At 56.4% G+C, this 16926-nt stretch overlaps 2 protein-coding genes across 9 annotated transcripts in view; one reads left to right on the top strand and one right to left on the bottom strand.

Annotated features, from left to right (window-relative positions):
- LOC102565781 (F-actin-monooxygenase MICAL1) overlaps positions 1–3295 on the top strand; it is a 44656-nt gene extending 41361 nt beyond the window's left edge. For all 5 annotated transcript variants that reach the window (XM_059717610.1, XM_059717609.1, XM_059717611.1 and 2 more), the window contains 2 exons: positions 413–486; positions 1170–3295. In XM_059717610.1, the coding sequence (XP_059573593.1) occupies positions 413–486; positions 1170–1333 (238 nt within the window). In that variant the 3' untranslated portion in view covers positions 1334–3295. The remainder of the gene's footprint in view (positions 1–412; positions 487–1169) is intronic.
- Positions 3162–16230, bottom strand: SMPD2 (sphingomyelin phosphodiesterase 2). 4 transcript variants are annotated; one of them, XM_019492574.2, is made up of 12 exons: positions 16149–16184; positions 13591–13710; positions 10502–10614; positions 9181–9277; positions 8924–9000; positions 7241–7334; positions 7047–7136; positions 6050–6132; positions 5800–5932; positions 5324–5428; positions 4310–4466; positions 3162–3728 (listed from the first exon to the last, which is right to left on the bottom strand). In XM_019492574.2, exons 3-12 carry the CDS (start codon positions 10561–10563, stop codon positions 3385–3387), a joined length of 1242 nt encoding a protein of 413 aa, XP_019348119.1. In that variant the 5' UTR covers positions 10564–10614; positions 13591–13710; positions 16149–16184; the 3' UTR covers positions 3162–3384. The 4 variants fall into 4 exon arrangements, with proteins under 4 accessions (XP_019348119.1, XP_006276956.1, XP_059573597.1 ...); XM_006276894.4 differs by lacking the exon at positions 13591–13710 and having other exon boundaries at positions 16149–16230; XM_059717614.1 differs by lacking the exon at positions 16149–16184 and having other exon boundaries at positions 10502–10617; positions 13591–15128.
- Positions 16231–16926: the final 696 nt, after the last annotated feature.

Below are 16926 nucleotides of genomic sequence, written 5' to 3'. Positions count from 1 at the left end.
AGTGGGTCTGTCATGAGTTGCTGACCCTCAATGTCCCAGAAGCACATGGCAGGGCCTTAGGAGAGCTGGCGAGTGCCTGTGGTGCCGTGGCCTTTCCACCAGTGCCCTCTTCCTCACTGGAACAGGGTGGCAGGTCACGCCTGGAGCACTTGGCCCTTGCTTGCTGCTGCCTGCCAGGGGCTATGCTTAGCACCCTGCGACAGCCACGCTCATCTGCAGCCTCCTTCCAGCCCTGGAGAGCAAGTGTGCGCCCAGGAGAGAGCCAGTAGCTGCCCAGTGGGATGGAGCATTGAAGGGGAGGCTTCCTTCAGTCCTTGCTTATGGAGTGGCATTCCCCCCCCCCCATTCCACTGGCACAGGGACAGCCCTGCTCCCCTTACCCCCTGCTACATGACTCTTGTTCCCCTCGCAGGGTGCAGGAGCTGAAGCTGGAGGAAAAGCAGTGCCACCTGGACCAGGAGATGCGGCGATACATGAACATGGATGGTAAGGAGAGCACAGGGCCATGCCCTTGCTACCAGGGGAGCATGGAGGTCCTGCCATGGCAGGAGATGTGGCAGAGCCATTGAAGTTATGTTGCACCCGACAGCTCTGGCGACTGCAGCTAAGCCCCTCCAGCTGTCCCATTGCAGGGCTGGGGCTGAGCACGTGGAAGGCCACCACTCTTGTATGTCGAGGCGTCACAAGTTAACCAACTCGATCCCTGTGCTGCAGTCCCCTCCCAACACTGGAGAAGACGGGCACTGACAAAAGCAGGCAAAGAACCCAGGTGTCCTGGCTCTGAGCTCTTCTGCCCCTGCCTCACCCCCCTTCCTCTGGGAGGGAAATGCTGCATCTCTCCTCTGCCCCCAACACCAGCTTCATGCTGGGCGCTGTGATGAGCAGCTGGCATACATGCTGTTCCTCTCCCCATAGCAGCCAAGTAGTTGAGAGTTAGGGAAGGGCTGAATATGTGCACGGACCCTGCTTTTTCCCAGCACTGCTGCAGGCCAGGCAGGCATTTGGGCTTACTGGGGTGTACGAGTCTCTCCAAGGAGGTCAGGCCTCCCATGCTGCACTTGGGTACCCAAAACTGTTCCTCTGTCCAGCATCTTGGGATAGAGCTCAGAGCACACTGGCCCTGCCCTGCTGTGGCAGCTGGTGACCTGTCCTCTCCCCTCCACTTGCAGAGGGGCTGAAGACACCCCAGGACCTGCAAGCCGAGAAGGAGATCCTGGAGCAGTTCCTGGAGGTGGTGAAGAAGCGTGACAAGCTGATCCAGGTGCAGGAGGAGAAGCGCCTCAGCGAGCTGGGCAGTGCGGACCTGGGCATGGAGCGCAGGCCTGAGGCTTGAGGGCGTAGCCCATCGCATGCCACTGCTGAGGCCTTCAGCATGGAGGGAGGCAGCTTGATGTGACCACGGCCCAGGGGCCCCATGAGCACTTGGGGGGGGGCAGGGATGGAGCAGCATGGCCTAGGCTGCACCCGTGGGCTGCTGAGCCCATTGCCAAACCCAACATAGGGGGTGGTGACTTCCTGCCTAGCGCAGGGGTGCCCCATGCGCCTCCTCTGGGAACATTTGAGGACAGACCCAGGGCCTGCAGCTGGCACACCTGTTGAGAGCAGAGCCCCTCACATGGCTGGGCTTCTGCTTGTTTTTGATGCTTGAGCTGTGCTTCAGCGAGCTGGGAACATGAAGGTGGCAGCGCCACATCCCACATATGTACTAGGCAGGAGGCCCTATGCTAGGGCGTGTGCACTGGCCCCAAACAAGCAGTAGCAGGGAGCCTGGACCACTGCTTGGGTTCATCAGCCTGGCTTAGCAATGCCCCTTGCCACCCAGTGACCCCCCACCTCACCCCCTCAGGGGGTTAGTGCTTTTGCTGCACAACTACGTTATTCAGGGGCAGGTTCCCCATGTCCCACAGAGCCCCATTCTCAGGGAGCCACTCAAGGCCTTTCAGGGCGTGCAGCCTTGCCACAACACTGAGGTTGTGTCCTCCAGGATGCAGGGTGCATGCAGACAGGCAGCCTGTCCTGTGAGACCTGAAAGCAGGAGGCAGCAGCCTCTGGCACCTACAGGGCGGCAGTGGGGGCAGCTAGTGCAGCCTCTGCCCTCCTGCAAGCACTGGGGCAGGGTCTCGCTTACTGGCTCCTCTCCAGCTGTTTTCAGGGGCCTTGAAGCTCCAGTGGGAAGGGGTCTCAGGATATCTTGCAAGAGGATCCATGCAGCACACATAAGAAGGGTTAAGAACATGGGATGGGGCTAGGTAACTGCTGCATTCCTAGGCAGCCCTGCTCCTTCACCTCTGGAAGCCTCTGCCTTAAGCCTTGTGCTGCAGCCAGTGTCTACCATGTGCCCATCCTCCCTGGGCAGGCGGGAGTTGCTCACAATCCTGCTTCTGAATCCAGCTTCACTGCTGCAGCGCTGAGGGCTAACTCACCAGAGGTGTGCTGCTCAAATGCTCCCTCTTCTGCAAGTGCTGCACCCAGGGCCAGGTGAGGCAAGGCAGCTGCAAGGATGGCTCACTTGAGAGCATGACTCCCCGCACTCCCATGCAGCCTAGTCACACCATGGGGGCTGTAGTTGTGTTGCAGCATTGCCACCAAAGCCAGGTAGACTATGCTGATGTGGGCTGCAGCTGTATCACCCAATGACACTAGCTGCAGCCAGCATGGTCAGAAGAGCCTGGAACCTGGGTCTGCAGCCTGGGGGAACAGTTAGAGCAGAGTTGTAACAGTCAGGGAATCATGTGCCAAAAGGACACCCTGGTGCAGATGCTCTTGCCAGGTCACAAATCACTAGCTCAGGAGATTCTGACACCAAACTGCAGCTCTCTAAGAGCAGCTGTAAGGACAGGCTTGGCTACGTGCTGCTGCTGAGGTCTCACGCTGCTGCCCCACCTGCCTCTCCGGCTCAGCAAGCAGAAAAAAAAATCCATCTTGGTGTGAGGTCAGAGCTGGAGTCAGTCACACAGGGACTCCTGGGCGGCAGCTGTATTATCAATGCCAGAGCAGCCCCCAGGGACAGCCAGACAATCCTTGCTTCATTGCAAAGAGCATCATCTGGCAGGGAAAAAACCAAGCGTGTCTTTCTTAGGATATTGCCTTTATGAGACGCCCATAGCTAGCACACCCTGGCTGCCTGCCAGGAGAACAAACTTGGAGAGGGGCATGGAAGGTCAGGGAATAAAATGACCCTGGTCAAAAAGGTTTATTGGCCTGCAAAAGGTCATTATAAAACCCGCCGCACTCCTGTCCATTACCAAATGCTTTGTAATGCCACTTATTTAAAAATAAATTGAACTATAAAAGAGTCTGGGGCTGGCAGTGCAGTGCAGCATGCAGAGTGCCCAGGCTCCTGCAGGCTTTTGGTCCCTACCCATGCCCCCCAAACCTGGCCTCTCACTTGGTGCTGAGCCGGTCCTGCAGCGACTGGAGAGCCAGCCTCATCTGGTCCTCAGTGCCCTGGAGCACCTTGACTTCGATAGCATGGAAGATGTGCAGCACACCCGAGACCAGCAGCACCAGTACAGCCAGCGAGCCCAGGACGGAGAAGGAGAACTTGGGGAAGGGCTGGGGTGAGGCCCAGCCCACCAGGGAGCTCAGGCCCATCACGGCCTGCAGCAGGAGCAGGAGCAGGGCCAGGATAGCCATGCGGCCACTGGAGTAGCGCTGGCGCTGGGCGGCATGCAGCCCCACCCGCACCTCGGTCCGGGCTTCGTTCATGATGTCCACCAGTGCTGGCTCTGTGAGAGGAGATGGGGTTAGCCACAGGGAGGAAGAGACAGGCTGAGCCCAGCCCCTGCTGTCCCAGACAGCTGCCTCGGCTCCACCTTGGCCACGAACTGGGCTCTTGCCTCACCCAGGCCTTGATGTTCCAGCTCTGGTGCTTAGGAGCCTTCTCATTCCCAGCCTGAATTCCTCCTGGCTACCTGATACCTGTCTGACCTTGTGCCAACCTTGTCCTGCAGCTCTTCTCCCTCCCTGGGATTTACCCTCCCCTGAACTGGTTGCAGAGCACTACCACATCCTCTGCTTAGCCTTCCCTTCGCCGGGCTGGGCAAGCCATACTGCTCCACACAGCCCTTCCTTGGACAAAGCTCCCCGCTTGCACTCTCCATTGGCTCAGAGGAGCCCCTGAGAGGAGACTGGCTGGGGCGGGACATGACACGCTCTTCCTTTTGAGACCTGGCAAGTGGCTGAGGCAGGGATTCCCTGGTTGGGGGGATGGGGAAGGGGAGGCAGTCACGCTGCAGAGGTGAAGTGCTCTCCTAGGGTACCCTGTTGCCCCCTGCCCGTGGCTAAAGGCAGGGCTCTCTGCACTCACCCACTGTGTTACTGTTCGGGGCCTTGGCTTCCCCGTGCCTCTTCACGTAGAGTGTAGCGATGACGGCTTCGTGGTCCGAGTAGGGGATGCTCTTGCCAGGAGCTTTTCCTGTGGTGGTCACCAGCCTGTCACACTTCACCGCAAAGTTGGACTGACCCTAGGAGAAGGGGTGACACAGGGCAACAGGAATCAGTATAACAAGGGCTGCCAGGCTGGTCCCCTGATGGAGAAGCAATGGGACCCTCAGTGCCACACACAACTCCCAAGGAGGAGCTTTTGCTGATGAACTGGTGCTGCTCCCTCACCTCGCAGAGGGGCTGAGGCAGGTGGTCTCATCCCCTGCTTCAGCAAGGACCTGTGACACTGCCTAGGGCAGGAGCCTTGATCATAAACGGCAGGTCCTGGTCCCTGTGCTCAACCCCTCTGCTCAGGGGCTCAGATCTCAGAGCGGAGAAGACACGCGGGTGTACAAACAGCATCAAAAGCAACAGGCCCTCAACCCAGCTGGGTGTGGGGTGCAGGACAGGAGGTTGTGGGCGCCTGTATCAAGGCTGACAATTGGTTCCCAGTGCTGCCACTGACCCCCCTGGTCTCCTTGGGTGAGACACTTCCCTTGCCCATGCCTCAGTACCCACCCATCTGTAGTGTCTGACCTCCCTCAATGCTACAGAAGTGCCAGGGCTGTCAACAGCACAAACAACAGTAGTGTCCTGCCTTGATGGACCCTGGTGAGCCAGCGGCTGCTGACAGCCAGCTGGGTATAGGCCTGCTCCTGAAACACTGCTGCTCCTGGGAAGGATGAAATCCTTTGGGCACTTGCCACCCAGGGAGGATGGTGCTCTGGGGAGCAGCGGTAATGAGCCCCAGCTAGCTGGCGGGTGGATGGGTGGGTGGGTGAACGGGGGCTCCAGAGGCCTTTGCCTCTGCCTTGCCACTCATGGAGTGGCTGCCTGATCCAGGCCAGGCCACAGGCTTCTGGGTCTAGCAGGCAACCAAGTCCCCAGGCCCTCACACCTTGTAAAGGATGTAGTCGATGCGGATCCCCAGTGGGAAGGGCTGCAGCTCCTTCTTGTTTGTAAAGTAGTTGTCTGGCACCAGGGTACAGCCGTCCTCACAGCCCTATGGAGGAAGGTACAGTCAGTGCCACCTAGGCTCAGCCCAGTCCCCACACCATAGGCAGGGGCAGGGGAGCAGCTGAAGCACTGGGAGGCTGTTGGCTGATGGCAACTGGGAGCTGTTGCAAGCAGGATGCTGGAGCACTGGGAGGCTGGAGGAGCAGGACGCAGGCTGGGAGGGGAGCCAGCTGTTGTGGGCCAGCAGAGAGGGCTGATGTGTTGTGAGATAAAGTGTGGGGGGTACACAGCAGCTAGCAGGGACAATCTGGGGGGAAACCTGGATGCACGGACTCAAGGTGGCATTTACTGTCCCCCCCACACCAGCCCCATCTGTCCCAGTGCCCCCCAGCCCAGGCCCTCAGGGAAAGCACTTGCCTCGAACCGCTCGGCGTCAGTGAAGGAGTCCCGCAGGCCTGTCCAGCCTCGCAGCAGCCGAATCCCCACATCCTCGGGGTGCATGTTCAAATCCCCACCCAGCAGCACCACATCAGCTGCCTTTGAGGTGTGCCTGAGGGATGGGCAGAATCACACAGCTGGGGAGAGTGACGCAGTCCCCTGCCAGCGCTGGAGAGTGCGACGCAACCTCCCCGCTGCAAGGAGCCCCTGGCTCTGCAGTGTTACTCACTGTATGAACTGCCCCAGCTCCCAGGCCTGCACCACTCGATGGGGGAGGTACGCATCCTTCTCCCGGCAGTATTCTGCATGGAGCTGGGGAAAGGGAGGACATGCATTGTGATTCCAGGCTGGGACACAGAGATTGGGCACCAGACCAATGTGTGTGCCAGGCCCCAGCACCGCCCAGCTTGGGTGTCCTGAGGCAGGGGCAGGGTCTCCCTTGGCAGACAGCTCAGCCTGTAGAACCATTTCACCAGTGGAAAAGGTTCCCTGACATCCACTGGCACAATTTCATCGGGTTCCCCCCTCTCCACCATCAGTTCCTCTCCCCCTTCAATGCCTGCAGCCTTCTACCTACCCTTAGTTGCCACTTCAAGGAGCCCAGCACCTTTATCCCATGGAGCTATGCTAAGGATCCAGCCCTTCCATTTCTCCACTGCTCCTCTCACGTCAAACCCTCCAGCTCCTTGTTCGCTCCCCTTGGCATTCTCCATTCACCCTCCAAACTGGCAAGAGCTTTGTGGGGAATTCACTGCTGCCCTTGGGATTTGAACTCTCCACCTTTGTAGACATCTTCTTTCCTCTCACTAAGCTATGGGATATGTTCTGTACTTCTCTCAAGGATATGGCTAAAGCCAGGCACAGGCAGGCAAAAAAACAAGATACAAGCATAACACATGTCAATGCCATCACAGTTAGAAATCAGAGTGCCTGCTCAATATAAAGCTATCACCCCAGAGAGCACAAGAAAGCAAGGCAGGGGATCTTACATGCCCCCTCCTGACATGCAGCTGGGACATGGGAAGCCTGATGAGTGTCCCTCATGATGGGATCAGTGAGATGCCACCAAGTGACAACACCCAGCTGCTGCCAGTCCAGGCTAGTTCCCTCACAGAGAAAGACCCTTTTCCCATCCAACAGCCCATGCAACATTCCTTGCCTGGCCCAGTGTTTTTCCAAGCACTCCCAGTCTGTCAGAGCCTGCCCTCCCCAGCACCCAGACTCACATGGGTCACATAGATGTTGAAGACGATCTCCTGGATCTTGAGGACAAGGAGCCCCACAGATTTGCCGCAAAACCAGTCCCCATGCTGGAGCTGCCAGAGCAGGGGATGGGAGACAAAAGGCTGGTTAGGCACAGTGATGGGTTGCAAAGAACTACTCTGGCAGCAGCCCCAGCTGTGGCTGGGCACACACTCACCATGTAGGGATAGCCATTGAGGGAGTACTGGTACAGGAAGGTGTCCAGGATCGGGTACTTGGAGAACACGCAGAGCCCACTGCCAATCACTCCACTGCAAAACAGACCCCACCATCACTGAACACAGCCAGGAGCAGCCCCTCCTCACCTATCAGCTCCTACCTGCCCTTCACTTCTGTGGGGTCAACTGGGGCTTCAGACAGCGAGGGACCCAGTGGTCACAGCAGCAGGCTGGGAGCCAGGAGCTAAGGGTTACACAGGGGCCTGGAAGCTAGGAGGCCTGAGTTCTGTTTCTGATGTGCTCTGTGAATTTGGACAAGTCACTCAGCTCCTACAGCTTCCAAAGGGGGATAAAGACTCAACCCAGGGGGGTTCTGAGAGGCAAATGACTGGCTGTGGGGCTGGAAGATGCCAGGTGTCTCCTCACCGTGGCCACCCTGAAGTGCCAGATGCACAAGTCACTCAAGATAGCAGCACGATCTCATTTCCACCTGGCTGCCTGCTCCCCCAGGAACAGGAAGATGACATGGACACAGGGCTGATGACAGTTTCTCAGCACAGCGTGGGCATGGGCAGTATGTGTTCCAGGGCAGAGGCATCATGCCCAAGAAGCAGGTGACTGGGAGGGTTCGAAGCAGCTGTTAGGAGACTTCAGCTAAGCTTTTATCACCTCCTTTATCCACATGCAGCAAGCCTGGACCCTCTATACACAATAGGGTGAGGGCCAGGATGGAGCTGGAAAGGATGACCTAGCAACTTGTCTGGCTCTCTTTGAGCTCTTTGGTGCTGCTTCCAATGACTGCTGGCTCACTGAACATGCTGCTGCTTCCCCTTGGTCTGCCAGCAGTGGCCAAGGCACAGGTGCCCTGTGGGCTCAGGTCTCTTTCCCCTAGGAAAGCCAAGAACCTGAGATCACAGCCAGGAGTGCTTGCAAGGCCAGGGGCAGGGGACAGCGTTCTTCACACCTGGGGTCTGAGAGGATCCCTGGGGACAGAGATGATGAAAGCTTTGCCACAGTCTACCAGTGCACTGCTTTCACCTTAGCAGGGGCAAAGTGTTTTCAGTTCAAGCCTAAGGTGCAGACTACACAGGTCATAATTACCACAGTTCATAATTAGCATCCAGTGGCCTCCACCCCAGGATGTTGTGAAAGCCATTGGTAGAACCTGGGATGAGACCTATCGAAGGGGGGTGGGACTGGCAGAGGCTATTGAACACAACATGCAGGGAAGATGCCATTTGCTAGTGATGGGGGGTGGATCCCTCTACACAGGCTCTGTTTCAATCTTCTTCTTTGAATACATCTGGTACCTGCCACCGTCACAGATGGAGCCAGAGGGACATGTTGCGTTCACGTTCTTATGTCCTGTTCTTACAAGAGCAAAGGCCGTGTACCTGCCGCAGCCCCTGGGCACACACGGGGCGCTGGGGCCGGCTGGAAGGGCTTGGCGGTGTTTGTAAGGCAGCAAGCTTTTTAATTATCAGAAGCGGAGGCATCTCCTCCTGAGCAGGGACACTGCTGTCCAAGGTCTGCCTGACACCAGACAACCCCAGTACATTTCAAAGTCCACAGATACCAAATGCCCAGGGAGACCTGATAAAACCCAGACTTAGAGTGCTCATTGTTGCCAGGGACCTCCTCCTAGGCTGATAAGCAGCAGCAGGCTAACAAGTTCCTCTTACCTGCGGAAGTAGTGGGAGGAAGGGTAGCATGCAGACAGCCTCTGTTTCAGCGTGCGGTAGTCCGTCTCACTCCACACCTGAAGGAGCAAAGAGAGGCTGAGAATGAAGCAAACTCACACCATGGGCCAGCAGCTAAGGGAACAGATCCTCAGTGCTTTGGCTTGAAGCCTCTTCCCTCCCTCCATCGTGCCCGGCTCAAGTCCCACCTGGTCTTGGTCCCTGCCACTTCCCCTGGCCCACCATCCCTTGGGCCTCACCTCCTGGAGGAGCACCAGGTCATAGCCCTCCTGGCTCAGGGTGTCTGCAATCATCTGGACGCGCTCCTGTCGCAGCTTGCTCAGGTAGCGGATTGCCCTGGGAGAAGGAGACCCATCAGACAGAGGCAGTGACTCCAAGCAGGCAACAGTGCCCAGAGTGACTCAAGCCTGAGTGTTTTGGGCAGCAGTAGAGAAGTGCCTCCTTCTCCTCTACTGCTGCCCCATGACTGGCACAAACTGCCTTGCAAGCATACACAGCGCACTGGGGTCCCAGTCAAGAGACAGCTTCTCCTTCCTTTGGGATGGGGCTGGGGGGCAAGACAGGAAATTTCCTTCAGCCCTTTGCATGCTCACCTCAGAGCCAGGGCCAGAGATGGGCTTGTGCTCCCCCAGCTCGTATCAAAGCAAGATGAGGTAGGTGGCTGATGTCCTAGTGAGGAACTGAACTGAAGCCACAACTAGGAACAACCCAGCAGAGGGAAGGGTGTGGGGATGGGAGAGGTGTGATGTGGGCTCCATAGGGTTTCCTGGGCCTGGTTCATGCCTGAAGCCTCATAATCCATGGAGCCCTGCAGCAGAAAGCCCTCTGCAACACTGGTGGAGACAGGCCTGGAGCCCAGTACAGAGCCAAGGGGGAACATGAGGCTCCCAGCGTGCTGGAGGGTAGGGGTATATCAGTCTGGGCCCACATCAGGAAAGCAGCTTATTCCAGTCAGGAGGGGAGGTGCTGGGAGCAGGAGGAGAGCTTTACAGGGCAAATAAACGTTGATGGCAGGGCAAACTCGCCCTTCACAGGCCAGGGGCCAAGCTGTCCCTGGGCTGCAGCTAAACAAGGAACCTTGCGTTATGAGGTCCTGCTTTGCTGCCCCTAACAAACAGGGTGTCTGGTTTGCAGTGTCTTATGCACACTGTGTCAGCCAAGGGAGCCTGCATCTGGGCACTGGGTTCCCAGCCCCTTGGCAGAGTCCAGAGACAGGCAACAGAAGGGCTGCAAAGCCAGGAGGCCAGGCCAACAGTGCTTGGTGCTAATCCAGCACCTTCCACACTGCAAGGAGCAAGGGAGTTTCTTACGCTATGTCAGATGAACTGGGGCACAGGCAGATGAAGTGACTCATGCAGCTCCTGGAACAGGACCCAGGAGTCCTGGCTCTCGAGCCAGTAGACAATATGATCTGGGCTGTGCAGTGAGGGAGCAGCGTCCCACGTTCATGACCCCAGCACTCAGGTAGGTGCAGGCCCTCCTAGAGGAACAAGGTGGTAGATCCACCCCCACCCGGCCGCTCTGGACCCTGCTTATCCCACAAAGCAGCTCTGGACTCACCAGCAATTGAGGTCGAAGACTCGCAGCTGCAGCAGAGGCTCCTTCTCCATTGCGGCTGGCATGCGGGCAAACCAGTATCTCTGCAGTTCAAGAAGCCACAGGTCGCTCCTGCTCTGCTGGGGAAGGCAGAGAAAATGGGATGGAGCAGGCTTGAAGCAGGGCCCCACCCCTGCCTTGTGCATTCACAGGTTGCCCGTCCAGGGCTCATCTGCGCAAGGAGACTTCAGCCTCTGGGAGGGGAAAGAGGATCCTGGCTGCTGTGTAACTGAGCCTAGGCGCTGGCTGGAGGTTCAGGAGGAGGTGGGGCTGGCTGGCCCAGGGAGCGTGTGCTGGTGCTAGAACAAGGGCAAGGCACGCATCCCTCAGCATATGGATGGCACGCAGAGGACGAGGTGCAGAGCCAGGATTTGCAGCTGAGAAGGATGAGGCATTAAAGGGGCAGGCACAGGTCAGAGCAGGCAGGCTACACCCCTGGAAACACCTCCGAGCCGTTGCCTTCCAGCGATCCTGCATGCAACACGAACCTCCCTCACCTCAGTGGCCCCTGGGAGCAGAGCAGGTCAGTGACCCTGCCCGGCTCCAGCTGAACCCGGCAGGCCTGGCTTTACCCGAGGAGCAAACAGCTGCGATAACGAAAGCCTTGCTCAGAGGTGGTTTGTGACACAGGGAAGGACTTTGCTGGCACTCTGATGCCCAACCCACTCAGTGCTTGTGAATCCCACGTGGCCTTTTTAGACATCTGTGCCCTTGGGAACCCACCTGCTAGCAGGGCCTTCTGCTTGGTGGCCTGGAAAGTGCAGTCCCAGCCCCTTTTCCCCTCCACCCTAGTGCAAGGAGCAATGTGCCTTGCTCAATGCACTCGGAGAGGGTCAGGCAATGGGGCATGTTTATGGCACTGGAAAGCTGCCGACAGATGCACAAGAGACAGCAAGGAAGGTCCTGGATAGGGGATATGGTATTACAGGCAGGAGGGAGGGGATATTTGTCCACGCAGTGATTACTGTGCCAGACAGGCACCCCTGGCAGCACGCGTCCTCCTGAGGGAGACCCCTGGTGCTACCGCTGCCCTGTGGGGCTTCCCTTGAAGCTCAGTGAGCAGCAGCTTGCCTTAGTGGTCCTTAAACCTGCGCTGCACTGGCTTTCAGGTGCCTGTCGGAGTCAGTGCCACTTTACGTAGCCGGGTGCTACCTGGAGCTTCACAGATCCTCTAAGCCCTGTTGCAGTAGCAAGTGTTCCTGCAGGAGGATGGGACGCAGCGGCTGGCTCTGGGGAATCTGATCCTGGAACCGGAGCTCCGGTTTATTAGCCCCTGGAGCTTGCCACAAGGCTCATCTTTGCAGCCAAGCCCTACAGCTTGGCCTGGGCAGCTGCCCTCTCTCACCTTCTTTACTTCTGCTCCAATGGGAAGGGAAGATTAAAATGTACGCCCATTAAAAAAGAAGCAAGACCTGTGCCCGTGCTATGGCAACTGGCACATTATGGACGACTGAGCTCACATATTAGCTGAGTGCAAACCCTTGTGTTAATGCACAATTTCACCGTGCAGGAAACCAGAGTCAAGATTAGTCAGTGTTCACTTGCTCAACACTGCGCACACAGTAATAACTCAGGGAACATTATTTATCCCCTTACATAATATTATTTATAGTATTATTAAGCTATTAATATCAACAGCCCAAGCATCCATCAAAGATCTCTACAACAGGGCAAAGAGATCCGCAGCACAACCCCAGGCTCCTGCTCTGATCTTTCTGACTTACAGGAACATCCGGCACCAGGGGACCGTGTACTTGTGTACTGAACAACACCAGGGTTTTAAGTCACTAAGCCAGCCAACGCCCATGCACCTCTGCACTGTGTAACTGTGCAGCGCTTACATCATCGATCCTGTTGCTGGGCCACTGCCTGGCTAATCTTTTAATAGCTCAGGGCTTCCTAATTTTGGATTTATTTTTCAATAAAAGTTGAACCCAAAAGGTGCTATTCCTGTTTTACGAGGAGCCATTAGTTTGATAATCATCTAAGGCGCTGCTACGAGCAGGGATGATTTCTTGTCTGCAAACTTTTCCGTGAGAACTTGGCTTGGTACAGGGTTAAGCAAGCAGCATTTTGCGTTCCTGTCCCAAGGCAGCTGCATTTTAGTTGCCATTTGGGAAATACTTTGTCTCTGTGCATTTGTCATAGATCACTTTGCGACTCTTCCACCCTCCCTCGCCACCCTCTCTAAACACCATCCTTATATTTATTTCCTTGAGCGGTTACTTCCTTTTAAAATATTCAACCAGAGGCCCAGTGCTGAGGAGCACGTGACTGCTTGTAGGCTCACCCTGTGATCCCATTTCAACATGCAAATTTTATAACAAGGCACTTGCCATTTAGACCCCCATCCCATAGCTAGGACTGGTCTTTTAAGTGTTTATCTCCAATCAGCTGACATGATGCTAAACTCAGCGTGTACCTGTTACTGCTGATCGTGAAGTCGCAGGTAGCGCTGTTAGTTAGCATAGCATAATTGTCTAGTGAAGAAAAGTCCCTAGCTGGAGAGAACATTTCCTGTCCAAAGTGACAGATACCAGTCAAGCTCCAGATCAGTCAGTGGATATCAGCAATTTTAACAGCAGCCGGTAGAGGGCAGAGATTCCTCCCCCAATTCAATGCAATGCTCCACCAAGTTTAGAGCTGACTGAATTCTTCCTGTTACGATTTTAGCCCGATTTTTAGGCCCCGAGTCATTCATGAACCCGGCCCTATGTTCTTGGAACTTGTTTGTGAAGCAGACGTAGTCACACGCTAGTTCGGGCAACTCGTCTGCAGCCGGAGCTGCTCTGCAGGCCCCTACATCAAGGAAATGACAACATCCTGTCGGGTCACAAGCGTCCCCAGAGAGAGGACAATGTCACATGGGGTTCTGGAAAAATGATCATTTGGGCTAAAACTGTTTTAATCAAGACCGTGCCATCAGCAAGCCCTGCAAACGGTGGGATGCACGTGCTGTGCTACAGATTACACCACCCCCGGCTTCCCTGCAATCAGCAGCCTCTACCTCCACACCCACCATAGGGGCATTTTGCCCACAGCCCAAAACTCACTAGTTACACCTCTGGACAGTTGAGTCACAGATGATCCCGCTTTGAGCTGAGGGATGGACTGGATGTGACCTCCTGAGGTCCCTTCTGGCCTGACATTTCTTTGACTCTGCATACATGGGACTGAGACACAGAGAAATTAAGTGCCTTATTCAACATCACTTAGGGAGTCTGGGGCAGAGTGGGGAGCTCAACCCCAAATCCCAGCCCGTTGCCTTTTACCATCCCTCCCTGACACGACTCAGACTGAATTAAAATCCAGGCTTGTCTTAAGGCCGAAAGCGTGTCTTTGTTCCCATCCGCTCAACTCTATTTCAAAAACATATTAAAAACACAAGTGTTAATACAGAACAAAGGGTTGCCGTGGTTACTTCACATTTAAAACAAGTGGGATCAAGCACAGACGTCCATGGGAAATGTAATGCAGCTGAAAACTATTTTAAAAATAGTGGGTGCAAGTTGACTTTGTGAGCAAGGGCAGCCAAGAACCGCAGTCTGGAAAACACGGTGCTAGAATTACACCACTTGGTCCTGGGGAGCAACTGGAGTTAATCTGACAGCCAGTTTACCGGTTCTCTTGCCTCTAAAAATGGCTTTACCTGGTTAAACTGGCTACACCGAGATTGATTTGAGAACCTCCTCCCATGCCGTGGGTTCAGTTGCTGCAATTGTGCTGGTCTACTGTCTGCATAACTGCTAAAAGTCAGCACATGCAGGGTTGTAGGAGTATCACAGCAAGGCAGGATGCTGGAAACATGAAGTTTGTGGAGGGGGCTTGTCACCCACTGACCTTCTCCGTCATTTGTGTTCCCACTGCACCCCCGCCTGGCACCATCAGCTGTGCCTGAATGGATGATGATGGCGGGGGTGACCTGCTTTTAACCTGCCAACACCCACCTCACACTACCACGCATAAGCAGCTGCACTGGTTGGTGCGTGTACAGTGCAACTCAGTGATGCCGGCATAAAGCACATATATGCACAAACCACAAAATGCTAAGTGGTGTCAGGCTGCTCTATCCTCAGTGCACCGCCCTTGTGCATGGGACACTTGGCACAGGCTTTATTAAGAGCTCAGCGAGCATCAGTGTATTAAATCTGTTCTGAGCGGTCGCATGGTAATGCTGCCTGTGGTTTTCAACAGGCCCAGCTCGCTGAGTGTCAGTCCCAGCCTGGCACCGCACAGGAGTCCTAAATGCACCTTGGTGTGGTGCTGGGACGGACAAGCTGGCTGGCCTAGGACTTTAAATTGCTCCTATTATCCCCATTGCAAATCACTCCCATTGTCCTTAGCGAGCGCTCAGATGAGAGCCGGACACACATTACAGATGTGGCAGAAGCTGACAGCTTAGCCCAGGGGTAGGCAACGCCTGGCACCGGTGCCAGTGTGGCACACAAAGGCATTTTGCGTGGCACATACACCTGAGAGTGGACGGTGGGCTGGGCTGCACTGCCACCGCCCCTGGCACGCCAGCATCGTACAAGTCGAGGTTGCAGGTGTTTTTGGCACTCTGCCCAAAAACATTGCCGACCCCTGGCTTAGCCAGATTCAAAAAAGGATTCGACATGTTCTTGGAGAAAAGGGGCATTGGTCATTACCGAGCACAGGAGCGAGGGGCACGAGCCCTGAATCAGGACTTCCTAGACCTCATGGAGGCTGCACGTGAGAGAGGAACGGAGGTGGTGGGGGGGAAACCCCGGTCAGCCCCAGCTCGCGGTCCGCTCTCTGCTGCACGACACGGGCCTATCTGCTGCACAAACTACAAGCCCCCGCTTAAAAAGGGAGGCCACTGACAACATAACAGCTCATCGCTTGGGACGAATAAAAAAAGAAACCAGGAAGGGGAGCGAGGCTCAAAACGAGGGATCCAGACAGGGACACGGAGCAGGACGCCCCCGGAGCGAGCCGAGGGGCGCGCGACAGGCCTGTTGGATGGGGAACGCGTCTTGTGGGACGCGGGAGACCGGGCACCGTGCGCCCAGGAGCGGACCCAGGCAGCGGTAGCTCCGATGCCGGGAGGGAAGTGACAGCAAACGCCAGCCTCTTTTGTGCCCGGCGCGGCCTGAAAAGGGGAACTGGCGGCCGCGTCCCACTTTTGGAGGAAAGGGGCGCCGGTTGCTGTTGAGCACCGAGCGAGGGGCGCAGCCTCCAAACCAGCTTCCTGCACCTTGGAGGCTGGAAGGGGCGAGTGGGAGGAACCGGGGAAACCCGGGATAGACCCAAAGCACCACGGGGAGCGACCAGCCGGTGCACTGCTGCTTCCTTGGGACAAAGAAAGCCCTAAGAGGGATGGGAGCGAAAGTGAAAGGTATACAACCGGGACGCGGGACGGGACAGCAGCCCCTGGTCCAGCCTGGCCCATCGCCAGCTCAGCCCTGGCAGGAGAAGGGCCAGGGGGTCACTCGGCACAAATCAGGATGCCAAGGGGCCGGAGCGGAGGCCGAGGGGTCAAAGCAAGCGGGCCCGGAGCCGGCGGGGAACCACCTCCCGCTGCCCCCGCGGGGCCACGTGCAGCCCGCACCCCCCCCCTTTCCCGCGCCCGCCACGGCCCCGCACTCACTGCACAGCAACAGGTCCCGCCCCGCCCCGCCGCCAGGGGGTGCCCGCGCCCCGCCTCCCGGCCGCGCGGGGCATGCTGGGGGCTGTAGTCCGCCCGCGCGACTACAACTCCCAGGGGCGGAGGGAGGAGGAGGGAGCTACGGGTGCCGGGAGGGAGATTCCCCTCTATTTTTAACGTGTTTCACGTGCCCAGCCACATCCATGAGCCAGCCAAAAGCTAGAAGTGGCCTGGCTCCAAGCAGACAAAAGTTGTTTGGGTGAAATGGATCTCTTTTATTAGACCAACTTAAAATAGTTGAGGGAGAAAAAAAAATTAGCAAGCTTTCCAAATTTTTTTTGCAACTACTGAAGTTGGTCTAGTAAAAGAGATCCTATTCACCCAAAGAACCTTGTCCTGAGGCCAACGCGGCTACAGCCTGCACCCCGCTTGCTACGAGCAGACATCTTCCCCCACGCCCCGCAGTCTGGGGCTTCAGCTGCTCCCAAGTCCTTTGGTGGGCATCCTAGTGCAGGCCCGAGCCGGGGGGCATGGGGGTCAGATGCCCCTCAGGTTTGCTCATCCTTGGCCGTAGCAAGCTAACTGGCTCCTGGGTTTGCGGGAGCACCCTCCTCCTGCGCCCGCTTGCCTCGAAATGCAAAAAGGCTTCAACTTTGCCCCAACTTCGCTTGCTGCAATAAACTTCTTTAAATAAATTGCACTTTTTTTTAGCCACCGATGTTTTTCAGCAAATGCAATTGTTTTCAGCTTCCGATACAATCCTTTCATATTTAAGACCTGG

This window comes from Alligator mississippiensis, chromosome 14 (assembly GCF_030867095.1).
Source record: "Alligator mississippiensis isolate rAllMis1 chromosome 14, rAllMis1, whole genome shotgun sequence".
Lineage (NCBI taxonomy): Eukaryota > Metazoa > Chordata > Crocodylia > Alligatoridae > Alligator > Alligator mississippiensis.
Note: the sequence above shows the minus strand (reverse complement) of the source record. Positions and strands in the feature narration are given on the sequence as shown.